Genomic DNA, 21,068 nt, shown 5'->3' with positions numbered 1-21,068 from the left:
CCCGCAAACTCCCCTTCCCGGCCACCTTGGTCGCGTCCGCGCCGCCGCCGGCCTAGCCGGACCGCACCACGCGAGGCGCGAGATAGGGGGACACGGGCGCGACCATCCGCGCTGCGGCGCCGGCGACTCAGCGCTGCCTCAGTCTGCGGTGGGCAGCGGAGGAGTCGTGTCGTGCCTGAGAGCGCAGCTGTGCTCCTGGGCACCGCGTAGTCCGCCCCCGCGGCTCCTGGCCAGACCACCCCTAGGACCCCCTGCCCCAAGCCGCAGCCATGAACTACCTGCGGCGCCGCCTGTCGGACAGCAACTTTATGGCCAATCTGCCGAATGGGTACATGACAGACCTGCAGCGTCCGCAGCCACCCCCGCCGCCGCCCGGTGCCCACAGCCCCGGAGCCACGCCCGGTCCCGGGACCGCCACTGCTGAGAGGTCCTCCGGGGTCGCCCCCGCGGCCTCTCCGGCCGCCCCTAGTCCCGGGTCCTCGGGGGGCGGTGGCTTCTTCTCGTCGCTGTCCAACGCGGTCAAGCAGACCACGGCGGCAGCAGCTGCCACCTTCAGCGAGCAGGTGGGCGGCGGCTCTGGGGGCGCAGGCCGCGGGGGCGCCGCCTCCAGGGTGCTGCTGGTCATCGACGAGCCGCACACCGACTGGTAAGCCACTGCCGTGGACGTCTCCCGTGGGCCTAGGTCCCCCAGATCGTTCCTCTGCAAATGAGCAATTATCGAGCGCCGCTTCTGTGCCTGGCACCTGCCCTCTCACCTAAATCTTTTTCCTTTAAATTATTAAGCTGGATGCTTCCTCTGTGCCCCGCCCTTGTCGCCCCCCCTTCGCCCCTTAAACCTTGATGGGTCCAGGGAGCAATTATCGGGCACCTGCTGTGTACCTGTTCCCTACTCCACCTCCCCCAAAAGTCTTTGGCTTCAATGTATCCTATGAGCCTTCAAAAACCGAACGTGTCCTGCCTACCCTTCCCAACCCTTGCCCCATAGGCCTTGTCCTCTAATGGGTCTTGTGAGCACTTATCTAGTACCTGCAGTATGCCTCATCCAAGAGCCCTTCCCCAAGGCCTTTGATTTCAATGAGCTTTGTGAGCATTTTTTGAGAGCCTGATACTGTCCTGTTGTCCTCAACCCTTGCCCTAAGGCCTTCTCTAATGGATCTTGTGAGCATGTGTCCAGTCTATGCTATGTGTCCCACCCCAGCTCCGTCCTTAAAGCCCTTTTAAACTCTTTAGTAAACATTGAGTACCTGCTGTGTATCCCACCCCAGCTTTTCTCCAAAAGCTTTGCCTTTCATGGATCCTGTGAGTTTTGATTGGATGCCTTCTCTGTGCCCCAACTCCAAGCTCTCTCCCTGAGGGCCTTTTCTCCAAAGGATCTAGGAAGCATTTGTTAAGTGCCTGACACATGCCCCACCTCCAAACCCCTTCTCAAACAAATCATTTTCCTCCAGTGAGTTCCATGAGCGGTTTTGTGTGTGACTCATCTTCAGACTGTCTCCTCAAAGACCTTTCCCTACAGTGTGTCTAGAAAACATTTACTGAGTGCCTCTTGTATCCCCCGTTCTCCAGCTACTTCTTCAAAGACCTTTCCTTTGGTGGATCCATCTAGCATTTATCAACTGCCTGCAGTGTGAGCCTTCTCTAAAAGTTCTTTCCTCCAGTGTATTCAGCAAGCATGCATTGAGTGGTGCCTGCTGTATACCCCACCCTCAAACCCTTTCTCCAATACCCTTTCCTCCGGTGGCTTCAGTCTGCATGTATTGAGCACTTTCTGCATGACACAACCTGAGACCCCTCCATAAAGGCCTGTGCCTCCAGTTAATACAGTGCTCAGATATCTGACACTTGCTGTGTGTACCATTCCAGTCACTCTTTCCAAAGACCTTTTCTTTTAATCACTCCTTGGAGTATTTATGGAGCACCTACTGTGTACCTGATTGTGTGCCTTCTTCACAAAAGCCTTTTCTCTTATGGATGAAGAATGAAGCTCCCATAGATCAACTTTCTGCACTCCTATTTCCCCTCCCCAGAGGGATTTTCCTTCAAGCATGCAGTGAGCATTGATCAGGTGATTATATGTCCATCCCCAGCCCCACTCCCCAAAGGCCTTTTCTTCTAGTGGATCCAGTGAGTATTTATTCCTTGTCTGCCATGTGCTCCATTCTAATCATCCTCCCCCAAAGACCTTTTCCTTCAATGGCTCCCCTGAGCATTTATGGAGTGCCTTCTGTGTGTTCTGTATATTCACACCTCCTCCCCAGAATTGTTTTCTTAACAGTAGATCCAGTGAGCACATATGCAGGACCTGTTGTTTTGGGGAGTACGTTCTTCTTCCTTACCCCTAGGAGAGCCTGCTCCAGTCACAAGGCGTCTCCCAAGGTCCTTTCCTGTGATAAATCCAGAGCTGAGTTTATAATGATCACCCCTTTCCCACTCCCTTCAGTACCCCTAGGATTCCCTCAACCGACTTTAATTCCATACCCCCAAAGGGCTTTTAGTCTATTTAAGTAACACTTATTTAAGTAAAATCTTTTACTTAATAGTTTTATTATTTACTTAATTTACTACATTTACTAAATAAATTTAGTAAATTTACTAAAAAGTCACTTTCAACTTCCTGTTTCCAAGTCTCTAGAAATCCCTGCCCCTGCCTCAAGAGCTCTCTCTCCAGGGGTCTACTTCAGCCTAATTGTATTGAGTACCAGCTGTTTACTGGTCAGATTACCTCTCCCCCAGGAGCCTTTACCCAGTAGCTTTTCTCTCTATTCAGAGCAATTTATTCATTCTACAGATATTTATTGAATCCTTTCCATGAAAGTGTGGGAGGCATTTATTATGCACCATAATATACTAGGAATAACCCTTCTTCGGCTCCCCTTCCTTCTTTTTTTTCTAAATGCAGGCGTACTTGAAATCCTCAATTGCCAGCTTGCCTTGCTATACCTTTTCCTCCACGCAACCCCACAATTATTTAATGAGCATTTATCGTATACTACTAAGAACCCTGCATTAAATGCCTCTTATCCCCATCTTGCAGTTCTAATTTCCCTTCAACAATCTCCATCCTGCCTTTTACACAACACAATCCTGAAAGCTCACAATGTGTGCTGTTTTCCATTTATTCTAGCTAGGCCTCTTCCTCCACTTAGTAGCCATCTCCCCAGCTGCCTTTTTCTCCCCGAATTAGTCCAGAAAACACTTATTAATCTCTTACTCTATTATTTTCAAACAGCCACATTATCATCCCTGCAGCAGGCTTCTCTGCTTTTTTCTCTATCAATCTGTAAAGCGTTTATGGAGCACGTGCTGTAATTCCTTCACCAATGTCCACTCACCAACGTGTTATCTTCCTGGTTAAGTTTGCTCCATTGAAGTCAGCAAACATCAATGAGACCTCTGCTGGATGTAGGTAACCACCCTCCTTTAGACTTCCCGTCTCCACTCCAGCCTTCCACACAGGTCCTTTGCTGCTGCTTCCTTCTTTCCATCAAGCATTTATTATCTATGGAATACTGACAAGTTCCTTCCCCTTTCCATAATCACAAATCCAATGTTTTCCATTTTTTCTTTGTCCAGAAAACATTTATTTATTTATTTATTTATTTTTTTGAGACGGAGTCTCACTCTGTCACCCAGGCTGGAGTGCAGTGGCCAGATCTCAGCTCACTGCAAGCTCCGTCTCCCGGGTTCACGCCATTCTCCTGGCTCAGCCTCCCGAGTAGCTGGGACTACAGGCGCCCGCCATCTCGCCCAGCTAGTTTTTTGTATTTTAGTAGAGACGGGGTTTCACTGTGTTAGCCAGGATGGAAGAAAACATTTATTGAGCACCTGCTGAATTCAGTGAACGATCCATCCCTTCCCCTTCTGCATCTCAGAAGCCCCCCTTTATTCCAGCATCCCTTCCAGTCTTTTCTTCCAGGCAATCTAACAAATATTTATTTAGTGTCTACTATATGTGGGGTGGGGTGGACAAAGGGAGAGAGCCTATGTATGTACGCCAGGCTCAGTATGGGGAACAGAGACCTGTTTCACCAACTTGCAGACACTCAGAACCACACAAGCTTCAGGGATTTCAGCCCCGAATAAAGGAGGAGTTGTGCAAACGCTGGATGGAATGTACACCCAAATACAGTCTGATGCCTTTCCCACCAAATCTCACCACCCTCATTCCTTCCTGGGTCTCAATTCCTCTGTGGTTTAAAGTTGAAAACTCTAAGTTGAGACTCATCTGCCCCATTTTGTGGATAATTTTGTCCTGTGTTTTTCTTTTTTTTTTTTTGAAACGGAGTCTTGCTCTGTCGCCCAGGCTGGAGTGTACTGGCGCGATCTCAGCTCACTGCAACCTCCACCTCCCGGGTTCAAGCGAGCCTCCTGAGTAGCTGGGACTACAGGTGCATGCCACCATGCCTGGCTAATTTTTGTATTTTTAGTAGAGATGGGGTTTCACCATGTTGGTCAGGCTGGTCTCGAACTCCTGACCTCGTGATCCACCTGCCTCGGCCTCCCAGAGTGCTGGGATTACAGGCGTGAGCCACTGTGCCCGGCTGTCCAGTGTTTCTCAAACTATGGGCCACCTATTGGCTTATGACCAACATTTCACTTTCTCCATGAAGCAGGATAAATAAAAATAGAGAATAACAGCATATTGCACATAGTAAATGGAGTTGTTGTTTAGCAAAACATATAATGTTATTCCATTAAGATATACAATCTATAATGTATATTACATATGACATACAGTATATAATACATGTGTTATATAACAGCTTTACAGTACATAATACATCTACATGTATATGTTCTTCTTCATGAAATGAAATAAAATAACGTGGAAAAATCAGAATGCATTACCCATAGTAAAGATAATTATCTATTGAAACTTTAATTCCAATTATGTATATGTATTTATATACATTCTAAATACATATACACATAATATGTAATATACAACATTTTATATGTTACATAATATATAAGACATTCTATATCCTCATATTTGCTGTACAACATATGTGTCTTATATAATATATATTACATATATAGGATGGGTTATTATGCAAATACATATATAGTGGGTTATATAAGCTTTATTTCTTACTGTGGCTTCTTTTCTCAGATAGATTTCCCTGGAAGCAGACCCTGAGACTCTGAGATTTGCATGCAGGAGATTTACTGGGGAGAGTGCTTGGGAATAACACCTGTGGGGGAGGTGGCGAGGGAAGCAGGATTGTGCAGAGGGAAAAGTTGAGCTGTGATGCAACCACAACAGAGGCCTCAGCCAATCCTCTGGGGAGCTCTGGCACTGGAATGACCCTTCAGAGTTGTCCCAGTTGAAGCAGGGTGGCCAGGCTTTGAATTTCTACGTCAGTCATTGGCTGTAGGCTGCCCCCTGGGAGGAGGCATAATCTTGGGTGAGGCAAATCCCTGTTGCAGAGGCCAGTGCCCAGTAAGGGACACCTGTGAGCCATCAGCAGCAGATAATTCCAGAAGCTGGGGATAGATGCAAAGGCCTGGAGCAAGGAGGTAAGGATCTGGGGAGAGCATATAGTCCACACCTTGCACTGCTCTGATCCACTTCCTTCTTATAGTAAGTTCACCCCATTGGGGAACGGCATTTCCAGAATTCTAATCGGTCTTGTTTTCTCAGGGACACTTGAAAGAGCACAGTAGTGAGATGAGCCATAGTCTCTGCTGCTGCAGTTGATTTCAATGTCATAAATGATATTCATCCTCTCCTTCCTGTATTGCACATTCTAGATTCCCGCCCCCCCCCCTTAGCTAGCGCCTCTCTTGGTCTGGGTGGCTCCCATCCTGCAGAGATCCCTGAGCCTTTAGTCCCCATGCCCTTCTCAGGCTGTAGCTGCTGTACAAACAACCACATTGCCCATTTACTATCAAAGTTGAGCAAGGAGTACCAACAGATGCCCAAGCAGATCCCCTGGGTGCCAAACATACTCCTCCCTGCCTCCACTGCATACCAGCAGGTCTACCTCCTCCTGAGGAGTAAGGTCGGTCATGTCCCCTGCCAAGACAATGACTCCTCTTTATGTCCCTCGCCATGAGAAACCCGAAGTGCCCTGAGGGCAATCATAGCTTACAGTTTAATGGGATTCTTGCTGTGTCCCCTGGTAGCAGTGTTCCCCCTTGGAGAACCAGGACCTCTAACCTTGCAGAGCCCTGAGGGAACAGGAAGCACAATTTCAAAAGTGGACCACTGGGATTGCTGGTAAGCTGGGTCACTCCTTCCTGACTTCTGTGTCCCCACACCCGTGTATTCTACCTGTTAGGAACACAGCACCTACAATGGCCATTGATTTAGGGTTGACACTGTTTTGGAGGATAGTGCCCATTCTTGCATGGTCTCACCTCCAACCTGGGGTCTTAGCTGTGGCTGCACCAAATTGGTCCATCATTCCGTCAGGCCAGCAGCCCCTGGGTGGCGTGGTGTGTAATACCATCAGTTAATTCCATGGTCATGGGTCCACTTTTGCACCTCCTTTGCTTTGCATTCCTTTACTTTGCTATAAAGTGTGTCCTTTGGTTTGATACAGTGTTATGCAGGGTCTCGTGCTGGTGGATCAAATGTTATGTAAGCCCTTAGACAGTGAGCTGGCTGAGGTCCTGCAGTAAGAAAAGGCAAACTCAAATATGGAGTATTACAGTCAAAATCGATTACTGCTCTTTGCAGGATGGAAGGGGCCCAATGTAATCAGCTTGCCACGAAGTGGTTTGTTGGCCTTCTGGAGGGATGGTGGCATGTCAGGGATTCAGTATTAGTCTCTGTTGCTGGCAGGTTGGACATTCAGCAGTAACACTGCTGCCCCCACATATAGCTTCTTTCTCTGCTGCTATTGCCACTTATTCATGTGCCCATCTGCTAGCACTGAGGTGGCTGATTAGAGCCTGGCTGACATCATTGGGCTGACTCATGCTGTCTACCTGGTTGCCTAGTGTCACTTCCATGGTGCCATGGCAGATGCTGTCTGATGGCAGATGCTGTCTGGTGGGTGTTAGCACACGATCCAAAGATCCTCACTCCTCTTTTTCTTTTTTTTCTGGAGACGGAGTCTCACTCTGTCGCCCAGGCTGTTACAGTGGCGCAATCTCGGCTCAGTGCAACCTGCACCTCCCGGGTTGAAGCGATTCCCCTACCTCAGCCTCCCGAGTAGCTGGGATTACAGGTGTGCGTCACCACGCCTGGCTAATTTTTGTGTTTTTAGTAGAGATGGGATTTTACCATGTTGGCTAAGCTGGTCTTGAACTCCTGACCTCAGGTGATCTGCCCACCTCGGCCTCCCAAAGTGCTAGGATTACAGGCGTGAGCCACCACGCCCAGTCTCACTCCTCACTTCTTACCCACTCCTAGGTGTCTGCCCACATTTCTGTATCCCAGACCTCTTTGTCTGGATCTTCCAATCTTTTTCTTTCCAGGCCCCTGACCAACCAGCCAAACCATTTACCACTGCCCATAAGTGGATATATGTATTCTAATCTTGAGGCACTTCTCTTTCTGCACAAAGGAGATGAGCAGGTGCACAGCCTGAAGCTCTGCCCACTGGGAGCTCTGCCACTGTCTTTCAAGGCCATTCCAGTTGGGTTACAGTGCAACCACTGCCCATTTTTGGCTTCCACCTACATACTAAGACAACCCATTTGTGAACCAAGCTTAGACCTTTCCCTCTTTCATCAACTAGTTTTAAGGAGTCCCCTTAGTGAGATAGGCACTAGCACAACAGTTGTGGAAGACATGGGAATCAGGGTTATTTACCTGCTCATGCACCTTGCTTGGTCCTGCTTGGGCTCAATCCTGACTGCCAGGCCCACCTGACTTTATTATTTGGCAGGCCTAGCAGGACCCAGCTCATAATGGGAACTTCTGGATGCACAATCATTTGGTGCCTGGTCAAGCATTCTGTCTCTATCAGGGCCCAGCACCTCAATGGGATGTCTTTCTCAAAAGGCGTAAAATTCTCTGCTGCAGATGGCATGGCTTTGCTCCAGAACCCCAAGGGCCTCCCACTCAGGCGTCCCATAAGCTCCTCACTGCATCTTTCCCCACTACTGACACCTCCAGCATCATAAGATCTGCCAGATCATCTGGCCTAAATGGCAGAACTGCTTGTACCACAGCCTGGACCTGCTGCAGAGCCCTTTTCTGCTCTGGCCCTCACACAAAGCTGGTGGCTTTACATGTTGCCTGGAATATGGGTCAGAGCAGCATCTGTGCATGGGGGATATGCTGCCTCCAGAACGGGAAGAGGCCTGCTAGGTATTGTGCTTTCCTCTTCATGGTGGAAGGTGTATGATTGAATGCTTTGCCCTATTCTTTGGAGGGGCCGTCCTGATTTACTGACCTGGACCACTGGATTCCTAAAAATTTTACTAATGCAGCAGTCCCCTGAGTCTCTGTGGGGTTTATCCCCCACCCCCTGGAGTGAATGTGTCCTACCAGGGCAATATGCTAACCCTCTCTTGTTCATCTCACACAATCAGTATGATGCAATCGGTGTGGTGGTCCAGTGTGCTATTCCATGGGATGTCCAGATAGTCCAGGTTTCTTTGAACTATATTATGACACCAGGTGAGAGAGATAGCATAGCCCTATGAAAGACCATTTACGAATATTATCATCAGTCTCATGTGAGTGTGAACTGTTTCCGATCCTTTTTCCTAATCAGAATAGAAAAGAATTCATTTACCAAGTCAGTGGCTACCTGCTGTACCTGAGGTCTTATTAATCTGCTCTGACAATGACGGCATATCCAGTATGGCAGGTACAAGCAAGGGTACTACTTGATTGTGCTTGCAGTAGTCTGCAAGCATTCTCCAGGACCCATTTGACTTCTCCAGGGGCCAGACCACTCAATTCGATGGAGATAAGATGAGACCAACACCCCTGCACCCTTTAGATCTTTCAATGTGGCATTGATTTCCATAATCACCCATAGGACGCATACAATATTGTTTGTGGTTTAGTGTTTTGTTCAGGGCATGGGGGTGTGCACCATTTTAGAAGCTTCTATTTGGACTTCCCTACTGAAATAGCTCTTACCCCACAGGCTGAGGAGCCCATGTAGGGGTTCTGACAACTACAAAGTATGCCATTGCAATTACACATTTGTGAACTGAGGAAGTGACCACTGGATGGGTCTCTGGACCCCCCAGACCCACTGTAAGCAGGACCTGGGCCAGGACTCATTTATCACCTTACCACTGCTGTGCTTCTCAGCGTGACTGGTACCACCCTCACCAGCATATTTCTTATTGATTTCGTAAGTTGAGTGTATCCTCCAGGCCTTAATCAGCTGCTGGGTTTTCCAGACTTCAGTAGTATATCTACTCCAACATGTCTGCTTCTTTGAGCCCTTTAATCCTTCCCTGTGCAATCTGCCATGGAAGTTTTGCTTCACTTAGTGTGGGCCATTGTTTACTCCAGGTTTCCAAATACCAGTGTGTTAGTAACACTTCCTAGAGTCCTCGCCAGGGTTTTAAGTTCCATATCCTGGGAGAGCGCGCCAACTTCCTGTTCTACCTCCTTCTCCCATTGTCCTCAGGATCTAGTCTCATTCATACCTTCTCAGCCCCTGCCAATACATACTAGCCAGATTCTTTAGGTTCTTCTACAGATCATTTATCTCCTTCCTTTGCAAGCCTAGAACCTGTCCAGTCAGGTTTCACTAGGATTTCACCCTAATTTTTGGTCTGGTTTCCAGGAGGGGAGGTGGCAGGTAAACTCTGAGGGGGCAGGCATTATCTTACAAAGCGCCTGAGTCATCTGAGGCCTCTGCATTATCTTTAAGCAGAAGGTCTATATTCTGACTCAGGGGAGTAGTCTACTTCAGCAGGCCCAGTGGATGCAGGTGAGTCTGTAAGTTCAAGGTGTTTAACTGCATCTGCCCAAATATCCCCATCTCAGAGTCCTACTCTTGTCCTATTAGGGACATGAGCATGGCCTAGGAGATGTGCTGGGCCTGAGAAGTCAACTTTCTCTGAAGCTCCGCCACCACGTGTAATTGAATTCTGAGCCTGGCCCTCCCTTCTGTCTGCCCTCTGACTGCAGGAGATGAGGGTTTCCTTAAATGGAGTCTCAGAGGTGCTCTGGCTTTCATATTTTGCCTTGAATTCACCCTGAGCACGTCAGGTCTTTCTTCAGCTACTCAATGGCATTTAGGGAATAGTCACCAAAGTCTGGTTACCATTTCCCTGACATCACTCATGTTCCAGGAGTATTTCACCAGCCAGTACATTCCCTTCCACCAGAATCCCATTACAGCCCACCATCAGGAAAAGTCACTGCTGCTCCAAAACCCTGGGGGCCTGCACTGTAGTCTCCCACCTGGGAGAAGAAATTCCACACAGCGTCTTTTCCTGCTACTGACACCTCCAGTGTCATAGGATCTGCCAGATCATATGGCCTAAGTCACATCCTGCTTCCACCACAGCCCGGACCTGCTGCAGAGCACTTTGCATTGCTACAGCATATCGGAGGCTATCTATGCCCCCACCTCCCACTACTGACAGATCCTCACTGCCATCTGGCTGCTGGGTAACCCAGTGCCAGAACTGCATTAGACCACCCTTGTAGTTTGACTTCCATGGCCCACTGTCTTAGGTTGGGTTCCCTGGAAAAAGACTTTGAGGTGGAGATTTGCATGCAGGAGGCTTACTGGAGTGTGCCATTGGGATCAACGCTTGTGAGGAGGGTTGGGTTGAGCAGAGGGAGAGGCTGGCTCAAGATGTAGTTGCCTCAGGGGACTCCACAGATCTTAGGGGGAGCCCTTGGGGATGGAAGGGTCCTTCAGAGTCAGCCCAGTTGAGGCAAGGAGGCTGGCCTTTCTTTCCCCTCAGACCAGACCATGGGGATGCCCTCATGAAGTAGGTATAACCTTGGCCAAGGCAGTTCCCTGTGACAAGACAATTCCCAGTGGGGACACAGCCATGAGCCGTCAGCAGCTGCCATTCAAGGTACATTGTCCCTGAAGAGGAGGCCTGAGCAGACCACCACAGTATCCAACTACACTTATGGTCGGAAAAGTTTTAGAAACAGTGATACACCCTCATCATCCCCACTCATCAGTTTATAGATGAAAAATGTGCAGGGCTGAGAGAGATTCTCTCCTAACACTTCTGAGGGAATAGTGTCAGCGATGGGGTGTGTGTGTGTGTGTGTGTGTGTGTGTGTGTGTGTGTGTCAGAGAGAGAGCGAGGAAAAAGAAGTAGCTGTACCTGGAGTCTCTTGCATATGTCACTCAAGTCACCAGGGTCCATTTGTGCTGTGTGTGTGTGTGTGTGTGTGTGTGTGTGTGTCCAAGACCCTGATTGTATGCGTGTCAGTGACCAATAGCCCTGAAAGTCTCTCCCCCTCATCCCCCTTCCATGAGAAACCTGATTGGGGATGAGCTTCCATCCCTGGAGCAGGCTGTTGGCTAGAAATCCTGAGCCTGGGGGAGGAGGCCACCGGAAACCAAGCCCAGCTGGGGACAGGCCTGGGGAAAATGACATAGCAGTTCGTGATGTTCCTACTGCTGCTCCCACTCCCCCTCCCTCCTGTTGCTCCCTCTCCTCCTCAGTTGCATTCCTCCCTGCCCCCCATCATTGCCAGCTACACTGGCTTCTCCTAGAGCCACCCAGCCCGCACCACTCAATCCACTCCTCCTTGTCGGATGCAGCTGCCCACCCATAGCCATTGTGTTTCTCACAGCACACAACCACACATGGTGATTGTGCTCCTCCTTGTGAAAGGGCCAGAGAGTGGAGAGATGCTTCAGGCCACACAGCCAGACACCAGCACTGAGATATACACAGGGACTAAAAAATACACAAAAACAGGCACGCTTCAGAGAAATGTAGTTTCTTTCTTTCTTTCTTTCTTTCTTTCTTTCTTGCCTAGGTCTTGCTCTGTTGCCCAAGCTGGAGTGCAGTGGTGCAATCACGGCACACTGTAGCCTCGACCTCCTGGGCTCAAGCCATTCTCCTGCCTCAGCCTCCCCAATAGCTGGGACTACAGGCGTGCACCGCTATGCCTGGCTAGTTTTTGTTTTTCGTTTTTTGGGGTTTTTTTGAGATGGAGTCTTGTTCTTGTTGCCCAGGCTGGAGTGTAGTAGTGCCATTTTGGCTCACTGCAACTTCGCCTCCCGGGTTCAAGTGACTCTCCTGCCTCAGCCTCCCAAGTAGCTGGGAATACAGGCATGCACCACTACACCCAGCTAATTTTGTATTTTTAGTAGAGAAGAGGTTTCACCATGTCGGTCAGGCTGGTCTCGAACTCCTGACCTCAGGTAATCCACCCGCCTCGGCCTATCAAAGTTCTGGGATTACAGGTGTGAGCCACAGTCGTTGGCTTTTATTTTTTTCCCTCAATTTTTTTTTTTTATAGAGATGGGGTTCTCTCTGTGTTATCCAGGGTGGTCTCCAACCCCTGGCCTGAAACAATCCTCCTACCTCCAGCCTCCCAAAGTGCTGGGATTACAGGCCTAAGCCACCATACCTGGCCAGATATGTGTTTTCTAAGGTTCTTTGCCGTTTACTGGTCTCCATGCAATTTCAAAGTATGTTCTAATTTACGTAGTACTGCTAATTTTGTGAAGTTTTTTTAAAAAACATGTACAATGGTAATGTGATGAGCAGACTATATTTTGGGAAATACCTGCTCTCTGCAGTTTAAGGCCACATTTTACAGTTTGCAATGTCCTTTAACATTTTTGCAACTCTGTGAGGATTACAACATACTTTATTCACAAAGCACTCTTGATTTTTTCAAAATATTTCAATAATTATAAGGCACTTTGTGGTTTCTTTAGTAGTATTGAAGGGGCAAAAGGGTAAAGGGCCATGTTTTGTCTTCCCTTCTGAGAGTTCGTCATTGACAGATGTGTTCTGTTTTTCCTCTCCAGGGCAAAATACTTCAAAGGGAAAAAGATCCATGGAGAAATTGACATTAAAGTAGAACAGGTAAGTTGGGACATTTGGACCTGGGGGGTCAGTTGTCCATACTGCAAACTGAGTGGCCATTTTTGTGTGATGTAGGTGAATCACCAATTTTTTTCTCCTTCCTAGGCCGAATTCTCTGATCTCAACCTTGTGGCCCATGCCAATGGTGGATTCTCTGTGGACATGGAAGTTCTTCGGAATGGGGTGAAGGTCATGCGGTGAGTACAAAAAGGGTACCTTGGTGTTACGAGTGAGGCATAAGAACTCTCCCCCTTAGAGCTGGGGGAAAGTTCCTACCTCCCCACCCATCCTTCTGTGGGCAAGAACTTAGGCATGGAATGTGGGGAGCCAAATTTTCTTCAGAAAAAGAGCCAGGGACCCCAGCATGCCACAAGCCAGGCTTTTCAAATAAATAAATAAATAAATAAAATATATATATATGTATATATTTCAGACAAGGTCTTGCTCTGTCTCCCAGGCTGGAGTGCACTGACGCAATCATGGCTCACTGTAGCTACAACTTCTCAGGCTCAAGTGATCTTCCCACCTCAGCCTCCCAAGTAGCTGAGACTACAGGTGCACACCACCATGCCTGGCTAATTTTTATGTTTTTTGTAGAGATGGGGATCTCACCATGTTTTCCAGGTTTGTCTCAAACTTCTGGGCTCAAACAAACCACCTGCTTTGGCCTCTCAAAGTGCTGGGATTACAGGCATGAGCCGTCCCACCCAGCCTTCAATTATTAATTAAATAAACATTTGCTAGATATCTGCTACATGCCAGGTGCTGCTCTCAGGACTTCATATTCAACAAATATTTATTGTACACCTACTGTGTGCCAGGAGCTATTCTACATGCAGAAAGACCAAAAAAAAAAAAAAAAAAGAACCCGGGCCTTATGAAACTTACTGTGAGATATACACAATACACAAATAAATAAGAAAATGTAAAAGTGCTAAGAAAAAAATATAGCAGTGACCAGATGTGGTGGCTCACGCCTGTAATCCCAGCACTTTGGGAGGCCAAGGTGGGTGGATCGCTTGAGCCCAGGAGTTCAAGACTAGCCTGGCCAACATGGTAAAACCCTTTTCTACTAAAAATACAAAAATTAGCTGGGCATGGTGGCAGGTGCCTGTAATCCCAGCTACTTGGGAGACTGAGGCAGGGAAATCGCTTGAACCTGAGAGGCGGAGGTTGCAGTGAGCCATGATTGCTCCAGCCTGGACAACAGAGCAACACTCCGTCTCAAAAAAATAAATTAATTAATTAAAAAGAAAGAAAGAAAAAAGAAAACAATATTTAGCACTAAAGCAGATGTAGCAATTGTTGGATGATGGTGGGGTCTGCAGTTGGGATAGGGTGGCCTGGTTGCAGGAGAGACATTTGAGGAAAACCTTAATGGAGGTGAAGGAGTGATCCATGCAGGTATCTAGGGGCAAGTGCTTTAGACAGACAGAACATCCTTGGTAAAGGTCCTGAGGTTAGAATTTATTCCGGGCAGAACACTGAAGACAGCTTGCAGTCTGAGAGATGGTGATCAGGAAGTTGTCAGAGCTGTGTGGGTAAGCTGCAAGCTGACCTTGCTGAGAAGGGAACAGGTAGGAGAGGCTTAAAGGGGATAACCAGGTGGGCAGAGGGTAGAAAGGGTGCACTAGGCAGAGGGAACAGCTTGCACGTGTGTGCAGAGGTGAGAAACTACTTTGCAATTTCTGGGAGCTATGGAGATGTAGAAACTTGGTCTTTGTTTCGAGAGTGATAGGGAGCTACTGGGGGAACTCTCAACTCTCCAACCCCTGCCACACTAGGTCTCTGAAGCCGGATTTTGTGCTGATCCGCCAGCACGCCTTCAGCATGGCACGCAACGGAGACTACCGCAGTTTGGTCATTGGGCTGCAATATGCTGGAATCCCCAGTGTTAACTCCTTGCATTCTGTCTACAACTTCTGTGACAAGCCCTGGGTGGTAAGTAACAGGAAGGGTGCCACTGGCAGAGGGAATAGCTCATGCATGCATGTGGGAACTCGAAACCACTCTGCGATTTGGGGGAAGCGAGGGTGTTCAGAAGCTTACAGATTCCCGGTGAAGGACTCACTGACCCAGCTCTCCTGGTTCTCATAGTTTGCCCAGATGGTTCGACTGCATAAGAAACTGGGGACAGAAGAATTCCCTCTAATTGATCAGACCTTCTACCCTAATCACAAAGAAATGGTGAGTTCGCGGAAAATAGAGTGGGCAGGAGAGAAGAGTCATAACTACTGCAATAATATTAAATATTGGTATATTATCAGCGGTGTGATATCAAGAGTGTGGCTGCTGTGTGCACGTGGAGTCATGAAGTTGCTTTGCGATAGGGTCTACCATGAGTTTCCTTATGCTTACAAGGAAAACTAAATCATAATACATTCCAATATTTATCAGGTCCTGTTACTCATGTTATCTATTTTTGCCAGTATTAAAAACCGATTTCTAATGTGAATTGATAGAATTAATGTAATGAATCAGAATATATTACATATAGAAATCAGGTCATTATTACTAACATTATCAAATATTCCTTCTGATAGAAATTTTACCTATATTCAAATTAGGATTGCCAGTAACATTTATCAATAGTAATGTTATAAATTAAATTGTTGGCAAGGCACGGTGGCTTATGCCTGTAATCCCAGCACTTTGAGAGGCTAAGGTGAGCAGATCACGAGGTCAGGAGTTCAAGACCAGCCTGGTTAACATAGTGAAACCCCGTCTCTACTAAAAATACAAAAATTAGCCGGGCATGATGGTGCATGCCTGTAGTCCCAAGTACTCGGGAGGCTGAGGCAGGAGAATCACTTGAACCCAGGAGTTGGAGGTTGCAGTGAGCCGAGATCACACCACTGTACTCCAGCTTGGGCAACAGAGTGACACTTCGTCTCAATAAATAAATTAATTAATTAATAGAAATTGAACTTTTGGTTACTATTATAAAATATAATCACTGACCTGGCACGGTGGCTCACACCTGTAATCCCAACACTTTGGGAGGCCGAAGCGGGCGGACCGCCTGAGGTCAGGAGTTTGAGACCAGCCTGACCAACATGGAGAAGCCCTGCCTCTACTAAAAAAATACAAAATTAGCCGGGCATGGTGGTGCATGCCTGTAATCCCAGCTACTTGGGAAGTTGAGGCAGGGGAATTGCTGGAACCCGGGAGGCAGAGGTTGCGGTGAGCCAGTATCGCACCATTACACTCCAGCTTGGGCAACAAGAGCAAAACTCCATCTCAAAAAAAAAAAAAAAATATATATATATATATATATATAATCACTAATATTACAAATTATCACTAATACTATAAATTATTTTTACTGTTGTAAATTACGAGTACCTATGTTATGAATTGAATTGTAGTTTCTAGTAGAAATTGGATAATCATTATTAATAGCATCAAAGATTATTGCTGTTATTACAAATGATTATTGATATTACAAATTGTGCTCTAATATAAATTATAAGCACCTGTTTTGAATTATATAAGCATGGCACACGCAGTGGAGACTATCACAGTTGGGTCATTGGGCTACAATATGCCAGAATAAAATATGCTGAACATTTGAATAATAGAAATTGAATTATCATTGCTAATATCATCAAATATAACAATTAATATTATAGTGCATTATGGTGTTACAAATTAAGTCTATTAGTATAAATGATTAGTACCTATGTTGTAAACTATTATAATTATCTTTTAAAAATTTAAACCCAAAGTGGGAGGATCTCTTGAGCCCAGGAGTTTGAGACCAGCCTGGCAATGTAGTGAGACCCCATTTCCACAAAAAAATTTAAAAATCAGCCTGGCGTAGTGATATGCACCTGTAGTCCCAGCTACTTGGGAGGCTGAGATGGGAAGATCGCTTGAGCCCTGGAGGTTGAGGCTGCAGTGAGCCATGAGAGCACCACTGCACCCCAGCCTGGGCAACAGAGTGAGACCCTGTCTCAAAACATTAAATAAATAAGTAAATAAAATTAAACCATTAGTACAAACAGTGTAAAAATTGTTACAGATATAACTATTACCAGTGTTACAAATTAAGATTACTAATATAATCCATGAGTACCTGTGTTTTGAATTATCTTGTAGTTCCTAATAGAAATCATTACTAATATGGTTAACATTCTAACTGCTATTATTAAAAAAACACTAATATTAAAATTTTGATTACTAATATAAATTATGAGTACCACAGTTATGAATCAAATTATAGTTACAAATAGAAATTAAATAATTGTTACTAATGCAATCAAATTGTATAAGTAATTTTGTCAATTTTTACCAATATTACAAATTATGTTTACTGATATAAATGATCACCAATTTTATGACTAAAATTACAATTAAATATCAATATTGACCCAACATTATCAACTTGATTAAATAAACATTGCTACTAATATTAGCAATTCTTGCCAGTATTACAAATTATGGTCACTGATATACATCAACAGTGTTATAAGTTAGGTTTACTTATAGATAAAGATTGAATCATTAGTTTTTGTTTTTGTTTTTTGTTTTTTGAGGAGGAGTCTCGCTCTGTCGCCAGGCTGGAGTGCAGCGGCATGATCTCGGCTCACTGCGGCCTCCGCCTCCCAGGTTCAGGCGATTCTCCTGCCTCAGCCTCCCGAGTAGCCTCCCAGGACTACAGGCGTGCGCCACCACGCCCAGTTAATTTTTGTATTTTTAGTAGAAACGGGGTTTCACCATGTTGGCCAGCATGGTCTCAATCTGCCCGCCTCGGCATCCCAAAGTGCTGGGATTACAGGCATGAGCCATCATGCCCGGCCTAAATCATTAGTTTTAAGGAAACTCAATTTGTTTATCATTATTATTATTCTACATTCTTTGAGAGACATTATAGCAGAATGTGATTAAGAGCATGGACTCTGTAGCCAGTATTTCTGTATGAGAATCTTACCTCCACAACTTATTAGCTGCCTCACACAGGAAAAGTTACTTAAACACCCTGTACCTCAGTTTATTCATCTGCAAAATGTAGGTAATAATAGTTCCCCCCTCATATAGTTGATGTGAGAATGAAATTACTTAGTAAATGTAAGGTGTCTAGAACAATGCATCTGGCATATATTAACTGCTACCTAAGTGTTGACAAATTTCTCCTTCTATTCTTAGTTGGTTGAGTATTTTTGTCGTGAAAGGATGTTGGACATTGTCAAATGCTTCTTCTGTGTTTATTGACATGATTGTGTGAATTTTGTCCTTTATTCTAAGAATATGGTATATAGTACGTTAATTGATTTTCATGCAAGTTGATAGGTTCATAAGTTTGTTTATGATGTGTCTAGGTGTAGACATTTGCATTCCTAGGCTAAATCTCACTTGGCCTTGGTATAAATCCTTTTTGTATGTTGTGGGATTCAGTTTGTGATTATTTTGTTAGGGATTATTGTATCTATATTCATAAGAGACATTGCTCTGTAGTTTTCTTATGATGTCTTTGTCTGGTTTTGGTATCAGGATAACACTGGCCTCATAGAATGGGTTGGACAGTGTTCCTTCTTCTATTTTTGGGAAGATTTTGTAAAGATTGGCATTAATTTTTTTTTTTTTTTTTTTGAGACAGGGTCTTGCTGTGTTGCTCAGGCTGGTCTTGAACTCCTGGGCTCAAGCGATCCTCCTGCTTTGGCCTACCAAAGTGCTAGGATTACAGGCGTGAACCACCATGCCTGATCAGCATTAATTCTTTTTAAATGTTTAGTAGAATTCACCAATGAAGACATCTAGTCCTGGGTATGTCTTTGTAGGAAGTTTTACTTATTCCTAAATCAATCTCTTCACTTGTTATAGGTCTATTCAGATTATCCATTTCTTACCAAGTCAGTTTTTGTATTTTGTGTCTTTCTAGGAATTTGTCCATTTCATCTAGGTTTTCTAACTTATTGGCACATAATTTTTCACAGTACTCTCTTATAATACTTTTTATTTCTGTAAGGACAGTAGTATGTCCACTCTTTCATTCCTGATTTTAGTAATTAGAGTTTTCTGCCCTTTTTTTTAATTAGTCTAAAGGTTTATCAATTTTATTGATGTTTTCAAAGAACCAAATTTTTGTTTTATTAGTTTCTCTATTTTTAAAATTCTTTATGTTATTTATATCCACTCTTATTTTATTATTTTTTTCCTTGTGCTTGCTTTGGACTTAGTCTGCTCTTTTCTTTCTAATTTCCTAGAAAAAAAAATGGAAGATTAGGTTATTGATTTTGATACCTTTCTTCTTTTTAGATATAGGCAGTTACAACTATGAATTCTCCTTTAAGCACCACTTTAACTGCATCCCTTACATTTTGATATGTTGTGTGTTCATTTTCATTCATCTCAAAGTATCTTCTAATTTCCCTTGTGATTTTTTCTTTGACCTATTGGTTATTTAGGAGTGTGTTACTTTCCACATATTTGTAAATTTTTCTAATTTTTTCTGTTTTTGATGTCTAGTTTCATTCTGTTGTGGTCGAAGAACATATTTTGTATAATTTCGGTCCTTTTCAATTTGCTAAGATTTGTTTTCTGACTTAACATATGGTCTGTCCTGAAGAATGTTCCATGTGCACTGAAGAAGAATGTGTATTCTGCCATTGTAGGGTGAAGTGTTCTGTAGATGTCTATGAGGTCTAATTGGTTTATAGCATTTTTCAAATCTTCCTTATTGGCTGGGCACAGTAGCTCACGCCTGTAATTCCAGCACCTTGGGAGTCTGAGGCGGGTGGATTGCTTGAGTGCAGGAGTTCAAGACCATCCTGGGCTACATGGCAAAACCCCATCTCTACAAAAAATACACATGCACACACAAAAAGCCACATGGTGGCACACACCTGTAGTCCCAGCTACTCAGGAGGCTGAGGTGGGAGGATCACTTGAGCCCAGAAAGTGGAGGTTGCAGTGAGCTGAGATTGCACTGCTGCACTCCAGCCTGGGTGACAGAGTGAGACCACATCCCCAAAAATAAATAAATAAATAAAATAAACTTCTTTGTTGGATCCCTGTCTAGTTGTTTTATCCATTTCTTTAAGTGGGGTATTGAAGTCTCCAGCTATAATTGTTGAATTGTCTATTTCTGTCTCCAATTCTGCCTGTTTTTATTTCATATATTTTGTGCTGTGTTGTTAGGTGCATATATGTTTATTATTGTTAAATCTTCTTGATGGATTGACCCTTTTATGATTATAAAATGTTTTTATCTCAAATAACAATTGCTGTTTTAAATTCTATTTTACCTCATATTAGTATAGCTATTCCAGCTCTCTTTTGGCTACTGCTTGCATGGTAAATCTTTTTCCATCCATTTACTTTCAACTTATTTGGGTCTTTGAATCTAAAATGTGCCTCTTATAGACAGCATATAATTAAGTCATGTTTTTCATCCACTGTGCCTATTAACCCTTTACCATTTGCCCTAAGAATACTCTCTGATGGCACCTGTGGCTGCAGTGTTTACCCCGAGATAACTTTGCCACAAACTATCTCGTTTTTATTATTATTTTCACATCACTCTAGTATATTGACTTTGGAAACAAAAGGCATCATTCTATTTATAGCATTCTGTTTGTAGGAATGGTATTTCCATTTACAAAATACAATAATTCTCAATCGCTGAAAATGCTGAAATTCCTGCAAATGATGTTAACATCATTCTTGAACAGTTGTTAGCTGAAGATTCATTTGATGAATCTGATTTCTCCAAAATAGATGATTCTGATGATTCAGATGATTCTGATGTTAGTTCTGCTTAGAAATAACTCCAAGAAGAGTTTTCATATTTTGTTTTGACACTGAAAATCAGTCAGCTTTGCTTCAGCCTCAAAGAGCATGTTTATATAAAATCAAGTGAGCACAGGCATCAAGCTGCATGTTTTGTTTTTTTTTTTTCCCTAAACGGGAAAAGGGTTAATTGCAGTGTTTAATTAACTTATGTTATTGTAATAACTGATAAGGTAGCGTTTATGTTTGCAATTTTGCTATTTGTTTTCTATATCTTATTTTTTGTTCCTGTATTCCTCTAGTAATGCTTCTTTTATGTTAAACAGATATTTTCTAGTGTACCATTTTTAATTTTTCTGTTGTTTCTTCCCTATGTCTTTTTTTATTTA

At 44.6% G+C, this 21,068-nt stretch overlaps 1 protein-coding gene across 1 annotated transcript in view; it reads left to right on the top strand.

The window, feature by feature from the left end:
* The first annotated feature begins 40 nt into the window (after nt 1–40).
* The window catches only part of SYN1 (synapsin I), a 49,566-nt gene continuing 28,538 nt past the window's right edge, over nt 41–21,068 (top strand). The window contains exons 1-5 of the mRNA XM_011938740.1: nt 41–646; nt 12,891–12,948; nt 13,054–13,145; nt 14,733–14,889; nt 15,046–15,135. Of these exons, the coding sequence (XP_011794130.1) occupies nt 270–646; nt 12,891–12,948; nt 13,054–13,145; nt 14,733–14,889; nt 15,046–15,135 (774 nt within the window). The 5' untranslated portion in view covers nt 41–269. The remainder of the gene's footprint in view (nt 647–12,890; nt 12,949–13,053; nt 13,146–14,732; nt 14,890–15,045; nt 15,136–21,068) is intronic.

The sequence above is a fragment of the Colobus angolensis genome, unplaced genomic scaffold (assembly GCF_000951035.1).
Source record: "Colobus angolensis palliatus isolate OR3802 unplaced genomic scaffold, Cang.pa_1.0 Scaffold176, whole genome shotgun sequence".
In the NCBI taxonomy this organism is placed as follows: Eukaryota; Metazoa; Chordata; class Mammalia; order Primates; family Cercopithecidae; genus Colobus; species Colobus angolensis.
Note: the sequence above shows the minus strand (reverse complement) of the source record. Positions and strands in the feature narration are given on the sequence as shown.